The sequence below is a fragment of the Aspergillus aculeatinus genome, assembly GCF_003184765.1.
Source record: "Aspergillus aculeatinus CBS 121060 unplaced genomic scaffold BO66scaffold_2, whole genome shotgun sequence".
In the NCBI taxonomy this organism is placed as follows: domain Eukaryota; kingdom Fungi; phylum Ascomycota; class Eurotiomycetes; order Eurotiales; family Aspergillaceae; genus Aspergillus; species Aspergillus aculeatinus.
The window spans coordinates 802610-816681 of record NW_020291471.1 but is presented as its reverse complement, the minus strand read 5'-3'; the positions used below and the strand labels follow the sequence as shown (position 1 = coordinate 816681).

General features: G+C 52.2%; 5 protein-coding genes and 1 non-coding gene across 6 annotated transcripts; 3 read left to right on the top strand and 3 right to left on the bottom strand.

Annotated features, from left to right (window-relative positions):
- Window positions 1-360: 360 nt before the first annotated feature.
- On the top strand, window positions 361-802 carry BO66DRAFT_434085 (uncharacterized protein; the record flags this gene model as incomplete). The annotated part of the gene is made up of 2 exons (XM_025650752.1): window positions 361-422; window positions 478-802. 2 exons carry the CDS (start codon window positions 361-363, stop codon window positions 800-802), a joined length of 387 nt encoding a protein of 128 aa, XP_025508801.1.
- Window positions 803-1917: 1115 nt separating this feature from the next.
- BO66DRAFT_434084 (uncharacterized protein) lies at window positions 1918-5478 on the top strand (the record flags this gene model as incomplete). The annotated part of the gene is made up of 2 exons (XM_025650751.1): window positions 1918-2176; window positions 4952-5478. 2 exons carry the CDS (start codon window positions 1918-1920, stop codon window positions 5476-5478), a joined length of 786 nt encoding a protein of 261 aa, XP_025508800.1.
- BO66DRAFT_t16 lies at window positions 4432-4503 on the bottom strand. The gene has a single exon. It is a non-coding gene; the product is annotated as a tRNA-Glu (tRNA).
- A 1323-nt stretch (window positions 5479-6801) lies between the features above and the next one.
- On the bottom strand, window positions 6802-8858 carry BO66DRAFT_339831 (putative tubulin-specific chaperone). Its single transcript, XM_025644388.1, has 3 exons — window positions 8635-8858; window positions 8120-8570; window positions 6802-8068 (listed from the first exon to the last, which is right to left on the bottom strand). Exons 1-3 carry the CDS (start codon window positions 8801-8803, stop codon window positions 6889-6891), a joined length of 1800 nt encoding a protein of 599 aa, XP_025508799.1. The 5' UTR covers window positions 8804-8858; the 3' UTR covers window positions 6802-6888.
- Window positions 8859-9024: 166 nt separating this feature from the next.
- Window positions 9025-10124, top strand: BO66DRAFT_387786 (spliceosome assembly protein PRP11). The gene is made up of 2 exons (XM_025646386.1): window positions 9025-9125; window positions 9204-10124. The coding sequence occupies exons 1-2, from the start codon at window positions 9114-9116 to the stop codon at window positions 9906-9908; spliced, it is 717 nt and encodes a 238-aa protein (XP_025508798.1). The 5' UTR covers window positions 9025-9113; the 3' UTR covers window positions 9909-10124.
- Window positions 10125-10194: 70 nt separating this feature from the next.
- On the bottom strand, window positions 10195-12810 carry BO66DRAFT_467613 (serine/threonine protein kinase CBK1). The gene is made up of 4 exons (XM_025652586.1): window positions 12008-12810; window positions 11435-11938; window positions 10909-11385; window positions 10195-10858 (listed from the first exon to the last, which is right to left on the bottom strand). The coding sequence occupies exons 1-4, from the start codon at window positions 12652-12654 to the stop codon at window positions 10546-10548; spliced, it is 1941 nt and encodes a 646-aa protein (XP_025508797.1). The 5' UTR covers window positions 12655-12810; the 3' UTR covers window positions 10195-10545.
- Window positions 12811-14072: the final 1262 nt, after the last annotated feature.

Genomic DNA, 14072 nt, shown 5'->3' with positions numbered 1-14072 from the left:
ACATACGCGATACTCGTGTTAAATGAGACTACTGAAACCTTCCGGAACCAGTTCCTGACCGATCTAGTCAGTTCCAGGCTGTCCAAGCGGTCTCTGCTTCAGCCGAGTCATTTCCAGCTGTAATGCGAGAACGACACCAAGGGAACCTTAGCGAACAAGTGCTCTCAAGCGATTGCGGCTGTCGCAGCCCGCGGTAAGCCTGTCGATCGGGTCCCGCTGATGGTGTCTGGTCTGGCCCGCACAAGAAGAAGAGCACTGCTTTGCTCTTTGAGATAGAGTGCTTCGAATCAGACCTCAATCCTAAAGGCTTCTGTTACAATGATGCGCAGAGACACGCAGCGAAAGAGGGTGAAGTCAAGCATGAGGCACGTTTATGAGCCTCGCAAGTCTGGTCAAATGTACCAGGACATCGTGCGCCTACAGTACGCTTTGTACATCTGCAAGGGCAATTGGATCTATGGCTAATCGATATGCAAGTTCTCCTGATGGCGGCGATTGCATCGCACCAGCTGTATTGCAGAATATCGACCGCAAAGATGACCTTCGGTGGCCAGGCGCTCGGGCAGCGTTTCGTTTACTTAAGTTCGAGTACGATGGGCTCAGTTACTGGGCATTGTCTGACTCTGAAAATCTAGAAAGATTCCGTCGAGACCTCACTGGATCTGGACCTTACCACGGATGCATTTGGCGGGGCGGAGAGGCACCTTACATCGCAGAAGGCACGCGTCTTACTGCGCCACTTTCTCGAGCATTTTGCAAGCTCAGGGACCAGCAGCAATGGTTGAACTATCCGCCATCTTGATTTCTTGGTAAGGTTGCGTGGGCTAGGTGGAGCAGGGGTCAGAGATCGAGACAGCGAGAACCACCCGCCTACAATGCCTCCGTCGTGGGCCGGCCCCCTCCTCTCCCGAGACAGCCCCCGCCGACAACGTCCCCCCCCCCCCCCCCCCCCCCTCCGACGCGCGAAGAGTACCTGCGAGCTTGTTACCGATGTATACAGACAGGATTAGCATGCTCTCTCGTCGCTTCGGCAGCAGAAAAGACTTACTGTCTGCGTTGCCGCAGATACAAGAGAGGTCCCAACGGAGGTACGCCCATAAGTATTTTTTATCCTCCTTACCGTTAATAGTGCGCTGACCTTTGCACAGTTGTTGGTAGATATCTTCTTAAAGAATCTCGTTGTTTCGCTGGTGCGGACTGCGGCTGCTGGTAAGGCGGGCGAGGTAAAGTATTTAGCAGCATACTACAAGCAAGAATACGCTTGTTACAGGCCTGTAATATTATATATATCTTGTTCGTGTTGCCGGCAACCGCGGCACCGTTTACACTTCGCGCCTGCCTGTTTCTGCTACTATCCAGGTCCCGTCGCCCGCGCTGTTACCTCTTTTTATGCCGGCGGCCGCGCCCTCGCCCGCTGCCTCCGCGCTGGCCTGCCCCCCCGCGTTTTTTATAAAAATATTTTTATCGGTTGGTTGTTGCACGCCTGGTGGGTCAGTGGCCGCCAAATGCGGCGAAGGTCGTCGTTCTTTTTTTTTTTTTTTTTGTTGTTGGGAAAGGAGTATGAAGACTCGAGTCTTCAGTCTAGGAGGGGTTGTCTCACTATAGGACGATAGTCCCGATGTTGAATCCTTGTATGGAAGGAAGGAATCATACAGATGATAAGCACATGATGATTATCTACTGACATGCTCTCAGTTTGCCCCCGACATGCTTGGATTGCGATTGCTGACAGATCAATACACTCTTGATCTCGCAGAGCCACAACAACCGAGCACTTCAAAGCCTCATAAAGGCGGCCTTGCGGGCAGATCAACAATTGATGGGTTCTCTCCACCAAGACATAAAGCTCTGGGCACCTTTGCGCTAAGCTACTATCTCAGTCTCGTGCAGATCTCAATGCTCCAGCACCGACTAATCATGGCCCTTGTCGGGTTGCGCAGCCTAGACCTGCCGCTTAAAGCCAGCCCAACTGACTGGCTGAGTGCGAGCCCAAGCAACATCGTCACACTAAGCAGGAAGCTGCACGTCTACTGGGGGACAGGAGTGCTGCCCGAAATGCTGCGAAGACAATTCTATCCTAAACTCCTGATCATCGATGAAGCGACATTCTTCAGAGACCCAGAAGTATTCTACGCCCTCACAAAGCTACCACAGGCTATCAACATCCTGCTGGTAGGTGAGCACAACCAGTTGGCACCCCCGTGTTTTACCTCCAAGGATAAGGAGGCCTGGAACGTTTCGGCCTTTGAGCGATTGATAAACAAATCTTATACAGTATTTACTCTAAACACGCAGTACCGCAGTCAAAAACTCATATATAATGCCACTTCGAAGGTTTTCTATGATAGCAAGATCAAAAACATATGGCCTCCCCCGCAGATGGGGAGGCAACCTTGCTTCGTCTCCAATTACGCTCCGCCTCAACTAAAATCGCTGGCTTATCAAACAAGATATCGGATTCCTAGATATCGACGCGCAGACGCAGCGAGACGCGTCCTCGTTATGGTTCAGCCTGACGAAGGCGCGTCTCGTCGTAGACCTGGCAATGACCCTCTCGGCCAGACGGGATGATGTTCTAATCTTGACGCTGTCCAGACGCGGTTGAATATCTGACAACAAAAGTTCGAGTATGACTTGTCTGGCTGCCGCCACTGGATTCTAAGCACAATTCAGGTCAATCTGCTAGATTCCTCAAGAGCTGCAACGTCAGCCTCTCCTCGGAATTCAAGCGGTGAATTTCGAATGGTTCATCAGTAACTTACCTTGAACGACGCGACGATCAAGAGAACCTACCCTATACGACGAGTCGAGCCTATTCTCAACAGTTTAGCATTAGCAAAACTCAAGGTTTTTTTCAAAGAGGACGCCGCAACTGGGTATTGGTCGAGCCCGTTGGCAATGATATATTTGTACAAGACTGCTTTCAGCACAGTCCTCGGCCATCTTTGCTATCGATGCAAGGGATAAGACCTTAGCCCTACACGGCCTACACAAAACCCTTCGGTGCGATCAGTTTCGGTGTCGGACCGCACCCCGCGTGATCCCAGAGAGAGCAAGAAGGCAGGTATTCGAGATCAGAGGCGGTGCATAATCACGAAGGCCGATTATCCGGACATCGAAGAAGCACACGTTTACCCATCCTCTGGTGCTCCGGGGACGTACACAAGGTTGAAGGACAATCGATATAGGTGCTATCCTAGCTCCCTACAATGGGGCTTCCCTTGCGAACCTCACGATAAGTGTGGAATAAGGTTCGAATGCTTCATGGACGACGACATGGATGGAGTGGCTACATTCGAGAGTTTAGTGCTGTGTCGAGTCCGAGGGAAAGTCATTGCATGATTTTCACAGCCTTTTGCCAGAGGCTCGAAGGGGCAAGTGACTCATCGCCACGGGCCTTTTCAAATGACAGCGGGGACCCAGGGGGCTCTATGATTGCAAAGCAAAAGAATCGCGAGGCTGACGAGCGGGGAAGAGATTATCTTACTGTACAAGCGCCGTCCAGGCTCCCGCTGATGGCTCCTAAATGCCTCACTTGTACGGAGAACCAGGAGATAATGCACTACAAGGAGGCTTTTCAGACCGACTCAGATGCACGGCCTCTCCAACAATCGGAGGATCCCAGTGCTATAGTGGAGTCCATCGCGTTGTGTATGCAACGTATACACAACAAGGCCGTTGAGTTTGATCCAGTGACCAAAGAAGAGCTTGCAGAATGACCAAAGCTAGGAGAAGATGATAATCCTGCACTCTGGAGGTTCTTATGCCTGCATTCTGAGAGCACCCTGCTGAGTATGTCCGTGCGCCTTGCTTAGAGACATTGTTCATTTTAAACATACCTGCACCTTCGAAGCTGAAGGCCTTTTTGAAGAGTGCGAAAATATGAATACGGAGTATATGCACTCAATCTCGAAAAAGACGACAGAATTCTCTTCTTCTACATGGGTTTGGTTACTGAAACAAAACGTGGAATCAGGGCTGGAATCGGGTGTCATCAGCGGAAGAATGCATTCCTCAATGATGAAGATAGGCCCCTCGCCTATCCTCTCTTTCGTATCAATCACAACTGCGTTTTCAATGCCAGCCCTGGACAGTGGGATAATCAGATGCTTACTGGTTCACACCTACTCCGAGTGAGAGGGGGTATATGTCCGGACCATTTGACTCAGGAAACACTGCGTGAAGCTGAGGCACAGTGATCTAAATGATCGGATGGATCGCATGAAACCATACGAATTACGAGCACCACCCAGATCAAATAAAAGGAATTGATCAATCGCTATGAACGAGCTAATAATGAAAAGAATTCGAGGAAGAATGCGAAGGGCAAAGTAGCACAGAAGGAAATTCGTCATTCGTATGGTTTCATGCCTTCCCCTTCCCGGTAAAACCGAGGGTAAAACAACAACAAAAAGAAAATTGACGTTGTAATTCCGATACGGGGAATCGAACCCCGATCTCCTGTGTGAGAGACAGGTATGCTAACCTTTACACCATATCGGAGGTAGATATCAACAGCGTGCAAACTTTGCTAAATGATCCAACCAGTCATTTCAATCACTGTTCCTCAGCTTCACGCAGTGATCTCAGTTACCAGCTCAACTCATCAGGCCTCAATCTACAGATGTATTTCCACACGGTCCACCCAGTCTCAGTCGCAATGTGCTTTGCCATAAGAGAGCAGGCAATTGGCCCATTCCTGCGATGACATCAAAGCCCACAGTAGTGGTACACGAATATCGAATACCCAACACATTCCAGATCTCACTCGACAAATAGTGCCATGGAAAAAGCTCTGCAGGAACTGATATCAGACTGAGTTGTTCTAGTCACTTGCCGCTATCTTGGACCCATCAGATAGCATAGCACTGATGCAGAGGGATGGGTTATTCAAAATGCGAATTAGCTATGTTCTTTGCTAATCCGCACCCGCAGTGTATCTGAACGCCAGTCCTTGTCAATGAGGCAAGCGAATACGAACAACGTGCAGAGAAGAGATCTTCAAAAGCAAAGGAGAAGGAGGAGACCTCGGCTAGCAAATACCTTACGGTATGCAGAATTTATCTCCACAGAGGTCGCCCTGAGGGACCTGCAGGAGGTGCTTCCACCGATAGCGATTTGTCGTCGGCGACTCTTCTTGAGGAGCAGCACACTGGCGAAGAGATAGCCAATCAGCACACCAGTTACAGGCTTACTGAGATGTCGGTGCTTCCTCTTTTTGAAGTCAACGAAACTGTCGTCGAAAGCACTCCACCTGAGGAGCAAGAAGTAAACCGACGCATCCAAGCCCAGGCTGAGGGCCCATGGGTTGAAGATCCAATGGAGATCTTCCTCGAGAACTTACCGCATGGAAGAACCATGAATGACCTCCCAGCCAGCGTTGGACATCTACAGCAGCATCTCCACGGTGGTCAGATGACACGATCGAACGGTGCAGATGTGATTCCAGAGCAGAAACATCAACAAAAATTGCGCTAATTTGATGACTCTGTGCGTCCCTTGGCCACTATGCTTCGCCTCAATATATCAAGAGATGACCGTGCATCAAGAAAATGTAATAGCGTCTCATCTCAACGCATGAAAACGCCATACAAAGCTCACAGCCGTTTTCACCGGCGTGTCACAGATCCACCAGAACAAAACCTCATCCTCGGATCGGGCAGTAGCACTGCGGAATAGGAACCTTCCTAATCGGGGAGATCATCAGGGTTATCAAATGGGAGGATAAAAGCGGATATCAGCGAGTTCTGACCAAAGCCTTTATACATGCAATGGTCGCCGCGAATCTCAGTTCTCAACTTCCGCACATTCTGTTTCATGTATCGCCCATTCGGGTTCTTTGTAGGCAAGGGTACGGAAACCCCTCCTTTTTACAGTGCCAGTGCTTAACTGCCAACAAGGGCTGGGAGACTGGAGAGATTGCGTTGCCATCAGCACAAAGGATCGGGAAGCAGAACGTATGACTGAGCAGGCTGCATGTGCCGATTGCATTGAGAAGGAGAAGAAAAGATACTGCTCCTTCTGTCCAGGCTGGACGCCGGAGAAGGAGGCGGAGAGACGTATGAAAAGGAATGCAGAGCGAAAGCGGAAGAGGGAGGAGAAGAGGGGGAACTTACCCCATTCCCGAAAATGATGCTGTTGACATTCCTATCGGTCACCCCGGCTGGCATTGTTTCTGACAGTTCTGCAAAAAGCCACCCCAAAAATATGAAGTCACGAGGTGGAACGATGGCTTTTCTTCGGGCGTCGTATCTGGTGGTGCAGTATGCCACAGTTCTGTCGAGTCAACGAATGTGGAGCTATACTTCGCGAGGATGCTATGTGGTTCTGCGCCGGTTGTGGGCGAAATGAGGCGCAAAGAGAAGCCTATAAAGTAGAGATTGGTCTTAGCTGACTTGGCCGAAATGAACAACTACTGAGATGATTCTGCGTGCACAGAGAAGTGATGTTGTTGGTCTAATTGGTCTAATGCTCAGGGACGGCGAAAAGGCTCTCCAGGCAATATGCAAAGATCCTATACTAGCTATGCTGCCAGCTGGTTGGGGGAGGGGATAATCTGGGAAGTAGGCCATAGTTATGATCGCTGGCGAAGGAAAGATACTGCACATGGGGTGGTGGAAGGATACCTATGGAATGAGGGAGGGAACAGAGAGCAACACTGGCGCAGTAGGAAAATTGTTTGAACAGTATTCGTATCATGCGAACCTGGTGGTGACGAGGAATGAGCAGCTCTGGGGCAGTAATGGCACGCTACATGCAGTTCGTCTTGAATGATTGAGTTCCATCTTTAGTCTGATCCAACATAACTCATCAAGATTCTAGAATAACCTCTAATCAACATGTTCGTCTGGACAGAGAAATTGTTCAGTTGACCATGATTCTATCACCTCAACGTAAATCCACCACCTCAACCCTCACCCGGACCTCCGACACATCAGCCTGAACCCAGAACCCAATGTCCTTGGTCGATTCCACCAAGTCCACCTCTCTCTTGACAAACCGATCCCCATCCGCATCTACATCTCCTCCGCGCTCATCCTCCCCTTCACTATCCCACTCCTCATCCTCCATCTTCTCCCGACTAACCGGATCCAACTCATCCGTCTCCCACACCAACCTCAGTCCAAAAGCAGGGAGCCCGAACAACCGCCCCGCAATCGCCTTAACCTGGTACGTATCGAAGGACCTGGGGATCTCTCTCGTCTTGACCACCTCATCCGCTTTCTCCTTAAGCCCACCATCCTCGTTCTGCCTCAAATAAAACACAAACTTCACCAACCGCGCAGCCACCGACCGAGGATTCACCACTTTCCCAGCTGCATCCTCCGCACTCGTCCTCCGGATCTCCGGCTCCCCGTGCAATTCACACAGCTCCGCATACCGCGGATGCTTGGCCAGGATCGCCGGTTCTTCCGCTTTGGGCGTGGCGGAGAGTTCCTTCGTGATGAGGGAGAGGTAGTACAGTTCGCCGTTGGTGCGGTCCTTGGGCGTGATGGTGCCGTAGTTCAGGACCTGGAGGTTGGCTATCCGCGCTAGTGTGAGCATGTAGGCTTCGTCGACGGTCATGGGCTTCTCGGGGAGGCCGGTGATCGACGTTGGGCCGACGGGTCCGTCGAAGAGCGGGTTGGTGGAGATGCGGAGGGTCGTGAGGGCGGGGCATGTGGTGGGGAGGTGGTTAAGGAAGAGCCAGGTGGAGATTTTGTTGCGGGAGAGGTCGAGGGAGGTTAGGGATGGGAAGATTAGCGGGGTGAGCTCTTCGGGCGTGGTGATGGTGCTGATGGCGTTGGAGCGGAGGGACAGGTGTTGGAGGTTGGGCAAAGAGGTCAGGGATTTGAGGGCGGAGAGGGAGGTGAAGTCGTTGTTTTCGAGGGTGAGGCGGGTGATGTTCCCGGACAGTGGTGAGGAGATAGTGGAGAGTTGGTTGGCGGAGGCGGAGAGGAGAGTGAGAGAGGGGAATTGGTGGGTGATGGCGGAGATCTCGTCCCAGGCAAGAAGCGTCTCATCGAGGTATAGCTCGGTGATCTTGTTGAATGTAAGGCCTTCTTCGACGGGACCGAATCGATTGCCACTGCGTCATAGTCAGAACACTTCCTGTCCATACCTTAAGATAGGGACATACCCCAGCTTCAGGGATTTGAGGTGCTTGAGTCGCTCGCAGATCCTCGCCACGGCGCTCCAGCTAGTCAACAGGTTCCGACTCAAATCCAGCTCCGTGATCTTAGGACAAGTCTGCTCGATCTCTTCATACGCAGACTCCACTTCTTCCGTGGTAGCCTGGTGGCCCAACACGCCAGCGACCCGCAAGCCATCCAGCAAGACGATCTTCAGTTCCTGAAGCTCGGCCAGTTGCTTGCGGATTTTGTCGAACCCGACCTCCTCGACAACCTTTCCGCTGATCTGGATGGGCTTTTGCAGGGCGACAGAGTCCGTCTGCTGGAGCTGTCGAGCAAGCTCCTGCTCCAGGTACTCCGAAGCGTACTTCTCGCGCAGTGCCTCGACCAGCCCACGCGGCTTGTCCGCTGGGCGCGACGGACGCACGAACGACCCAGCCGTGGGGTGATTGCGCAGACCTGTGTTCATCAGTACATACTCTTCGACAAGACAAGTCCCAAGCATCAGCAGGTCAAAACTCACATGTGAAGTATCTCACCCCCTTATGCTCGCCCGAATGCTTTCCGCGACTCGGATCATCCCATTCCACCCCCAACCAGTCGCCGGCGGTACCCTCTACCGTACCAACATAGCAAACGGTACACAGATCTCCAGCATAGGATCGTCGCTGACCAACAGCCGGAGTATCCATGACAGTCTCAATGCTCAAGTACCACCCAAAACGATCTCAATCATGAATATCAGAAGATACTCCGTAGTCAAAGAGACATGCATATCCATTGACAGACGATACCGCGGGACCCACCCCGGAGCACGAACCAATAACAACGCCACCAGCCCGCTTACCTAATGCCAGCTTCTCTCTCCGCCAAACTGCCCATCCATCGATGATTCCATCCATCCATCCCATCTCCAACACCAACCAACATACCCTCCACCCTCCCACCCTTGAACCCACCACATAACCCGGAACCAGAGCCTCTCCAGGCGCAAGTCCCAAAATGGACTACCAGGTGCGAATCCCCCCAACCCCCAACCCCCAACCCGCATCCCCTCTCCAACCCGTCCAACCCACTAACACCCCGATCTAGAACCGCGCAGGCTCGAAATTCGGCGGCGGCGGCGTGGCCTCGCACAGCGCGACGAACGCGGACCGGCGCGAGCGGCTCCGCAAACTGGCGCTGGAGACGATCGACCTGGACAAAGACCCGTACTTCTTCAAGAACCACGTGGGCTCGTTCGAATGCCGGCTGTGCCTGACGGTGCACCAGAACGACGGGTCGTACCTGGCGCACACGCAGGGCCGGAAGCACCAGACCAACCTGGCGCGGCGCGCGGCGCGCGAGCAGCGCGAGGGCAAGAACCAGGACCCGTCCGCGCTGCCGGGGGCGATGGGCGTCCAGGTCAAGAAGCAGACCATCAAGATCGGCCGGCCCGGGTACAAGATCACCAAGATCCGCGACCCGCTCACCCGGCAGCTCGGGATGCTGTTCCAGCTCCAGTACCAGGAGATCACGCCGGGGGTGACGCCGCGCGTGCGGTTCATGTCGGCCTTCGAGCAGAAGGTCGAGGAGCCGCCGGACAAGAGCTTTCAGTATCTCGTCGTCGCGGCCGAGCCGTATCAGTCCTGCGCGTTCAAGCTGCAGGCCAGGGAGATTGATCGGCGCGAGGGAAGGTATTGGACGTGGTTCGATGAGGATAGCAAAGAGTTCTGGGTGCAGATTATGTTCAAGACCGAGCGCGAGGAGAGGTATTCTGGTGTGCCGGGGTTGGCGCCGGTTGAGCCGAATGTCTAATCTCAGCACTTGTTTTTGGTTGTGTTCGGGTTTGGGGGATCTGCGTGATGCTGGTGTTTGGTGGACCAGGGTTTTTCTTTTTTTTCTTTCTTTTCCCTTAAAATGCATGTATCATTCCTAGCTTATGGGCGGCGTTCTATTTTCAGGGGTTTCGCGATTCTAGATACTCGGATACTGATACTGGCAAAAACACAATGAATCATATCGAGCTTCTCATTGCTCTACCGATCTTCCAATCTACAGCCGCATTCCCAGAATCATAGCAGCCCTACCTGTTCCATAATTACTCCGAGAATACAGCTATTCTAAGTCAGAAGTCAAGTCTGGGTCTAAGTCTAAGTCGCCGTGAAGTCCACATGTCACTCGAATTCCTAGCTACATACACGGCTAGCAGCGAGCAGTCGTCGTCTCGCGACAAGGATGCAATGAAATCAAACGAATATGCCTGGGTCGTGACCAACAGAGATGATGAAATGCGCTATATGCTCGATGAAACGGATGCACAATGTGGTAATACCGAGACGAAATGCCGAGTGCGCCACTGAAAATCCATCAATGCAAGCCCGCCCGCTTTCGGACTCTTCAATGACGTCTATCGTGGGTTCACCAACAAAAATGCAATATCCACGTCTATAACTTAGTTTGCCTGGAAGGCGTTGAACGCTTTGTACGTGTAGCCGATGAACGGCAGGCTCATCTCCGCTTCCTGCTCTTCCGGCATGGCCCGAGCCTGGGCGCGGTGGATGGCACTGGTATCCTCCTGCGGAATCTCGTCGATAGGGAAATAAGACACGTCGATGTTCGAGCTCAACCGCGGCTCGAAGGGCGCCCGGATGCTGCGCAGCTGCTCCCAAACAACGCCACGGAAGAAGGGATGGTTCTTGATCTGCGTCGCACCGCCGAATTGGCCGCCTTCACTGCCAATGCGGTGTTCGGTATCACACAGGAAGCTGAAGCCTGTTAGTAGACACCCTCACAGTACAGCAAGAACGGAACTTACCTTCTGATCAAACCTTCCGACTCCCGCGAGAGGACAAGCTCCTCAGGGAAGTACAGACATTCGCGCCAGTTCACGATCTTACGGTAGGTGTCGGTCGTGTCCTCGGCGCAGAATGGCGGCCAGCCAACCAAGCACTCAAACATGATAGCACCAACAGACCACCAATCACACAGGTAAGTGTATCCCTGCCCGTTGAAAATCTCTGGCGCAATGTAATCGGGCGTACCGACGGTCGAGTAGGCCATAGCGCGACGAGACTTTCTCCACGTGTTAATCTGACCACGGTTGGAAACAGTCAAGTTAATCGCGTCATTGAAGTATCCCGAGTTGCGGTTCTTGTCCTTTGACGTGGAGTTCTTGAGTAGGTTCTGATAGTATGAGTTGTCGTGCGTCTTCTTGCCGCCGGTGGAGAGACCGAAATCGGTCAGCTTAACGTGACCTCCACGATCCAAAAGAATGTTATCAGGCTTGATATCACTGCAGGGAAGTTAGCGTTGTTTCCGCCGATCACAGCAAATCGACCTACCGGTGAAGGAAACCAAGCTTGTGGACAGCCTCGATAGCCATGACAATTTCTGCCATGTAGAAGCGAGTAATGTCCTCCGAGAAGATCTCATACTTGATCAACATAGTCATCAAATCACCACCGGGCAAGAACTCCATCAACAGGTAGAGGTAGGCCGAGTCCTGGAAGGAAGCGTGCAGCTTGACCAACCACGGGTTGTCCTTAGAGTCGGCCAGAATATCCCTCTCGGCACGGACGTGGGCCAGCTGGTCCTTCTTGAACATCTCGGTCTTGATCAACGACTTAAGCGCGTAGATCTTGCCATCGGTCTTCCGTTGCACCAGCTTCACCTCTCCGAACGCACCCTTTCCGATGACCTTGATGGTCTGGAAGTTTTGTGGCGTCTCCTTGGTACGCAAGAACCGCAAGAAAGTCGACTCCTTCTTCGCAAGCACCTCCGCCTCCTTGCGCTTCGAATCCTTCGGGACGCCAGGGTCACGGATCATCTTATCAAGCTCCGCCGACCTGTAGAAAGGAATCAAAGTCAGTATTTCCTCTTTCACGAAGTTCGACTAAGATCAGACGAGTACTCACCGCAGGTTGCGGTCGCGCGCGCGCTCAATGTTCTCATTGAAAAACACACTGACCAATTCCTTGGCCGCCTTACCACGCTTGTGAACATTTTCCGAGTATCGCTCCGGGTAGCGCTGAAGCTCTTCGTTCTCGGCGGGGGTCCGGGGGCTGCGTGGCATGGGAGGGGCCAGATGGCCGGGTTGTTGTTGTGCGGCGGCGGGGGAGCCAGCGGTCCGGGGTCGCTGAGCGGGAGAGGCTGCGCGACCAAAGAAACCCGACCGGGGAGAATTCAGGTCCTGGTTGGAGAACTGCTGAATCAGGCCATTCGTCCCGTCATTGGCGTTGTAGCCCATGCGGGATCCGTATGCGGCTTGAGAGGACTGCAGGTTCTGGCCGTAGTGTTGTTGCTGTTGTTGTTGTTGCTGTTGCTGCTGCTGTTGCTGCTGAGCGTAGGCCCCCTGGGCTTGGTAGGGGTTGGCCATAAAATAACCCTGGCCATAGGCACCGTTCTGAGCATCGACATATTCCTGGCCACCCTGATTCTGGTAGATGGGCTGAGGGAATGCGGAGGGGGTGGTGGGATAAGCTCGATTGTTGGCAGCCGGGTTGTTGAAGGAGCGATCATTGTACCCGAAATTCAGGTGGAGACGATTGTTGTTGGGATCCATGATGGGCAGAACTGTCCTCCCCGAGGCTGAATAGCCGTGATTGACAGAGAATGGCGGGGAGAGAAGTTTACTTTTGGGGGGGGAGAAGAAAGGGGAGAAAAGAAAAGAAACGAACGATAAGCAGAAAGCCAAGGGGGAGGGGGAGAAGGAGGAGAGGGGGGGAGGGGGGGAGGAGGAGGAGGAGTCAAGAATGTGGAAGATGTGGTAGTGGTGGTGGTGGTGGTAGTGGAAGTTCAAGTGGAGTTTGGTTTGGGCTAGACTAAAGAGGAGAGAGACGGAGGGGCGGTTAGAATAAGGGAAAGGGTGGAAGGGGAGATTTCAACTTTAAGGGGCGGGCGGCGGCTGATGCCAGGTGGGATCCAAACTAAGGAGCGGTGGCTACATTCAAACTGGACTTTGTAAGTTACTGTACAGTCTCAGGAGGCGAATCTGGCTCTTTGACACTGTCCACCACCTCCACCAGCAATGATGTTAGTGTTTCATGATTGATAACGTGGAAGACATGAAACAATTGCGACTCTTTGAAAAGACGGGTCACATACATCAGCCTCTACATTCCCAGAGTGAGCCAGATACAGCAGAATTGAGGCTGGCATGCAACCACAGCATCTCAAAAAGGACTGGATCGATCTGAAACAATCTGGAGAGCATCCATCACCAAGACCGACACTAAGAAGGCCAGACTCGCTCGCTACGGCATGCCAGGGTCTCCAGTTGCGTGGTTTCACTATCCCTATCAGGCGAAGACTGATCCTCCGATCACCCAGTAATTTGCAAAGCTAGCGCTTTGCAACTTTATGAGAGTCTGAGTAAGGGTAATAAACGCTGATTGGCTGACTTTCTGTACGAAATTAAATAATCTGATTAGTTTTTTTAAGTAGTAGTTATATAACTTCTACTAAATTGTGCTTCGCCGGATAGCCGGGGAGGGGTTGAGAAGAGATAGTAAGATCTTTCTCCAGCTACAGATTTAGGCCGTAGGTCTGAATCAATATATACGAAGTATTAACAAAGATTGCTTAAGAAAGTGCTTAAAAAGAAATTTAATAAGATAGTTAAAAGGTGCTTAAAAAGATGCTTAGAAAGGTGTTTAAACAGGCTCTCAGCTACTGAACTAGAGGCTTGAAAAGATGCTTGAAAAGATGCTTGAAAAGATGCTTGAAAAGATGCTTGAAAAGATGCTTGAAAAGATGCTTGAAAAGGTGCTTGAAAAGGTGCTTGAAAAGGTGCTTGAAAAGGTGCTTGAAAAGGTGCTTGAAAAGGTGCCTGAAAAGGTGCTTGAATAGATGCTTGAATAGATGCAAGTACGGGCCCTGCTGGGCCCGCTAAAGGCGCGTCGCAACGCCTTTGGCCAAGGGAGGAACCCGCAGGTCAGGCCCTCGTTAAGTCTCCACGGCCATTCGGATCACGGGACTGGG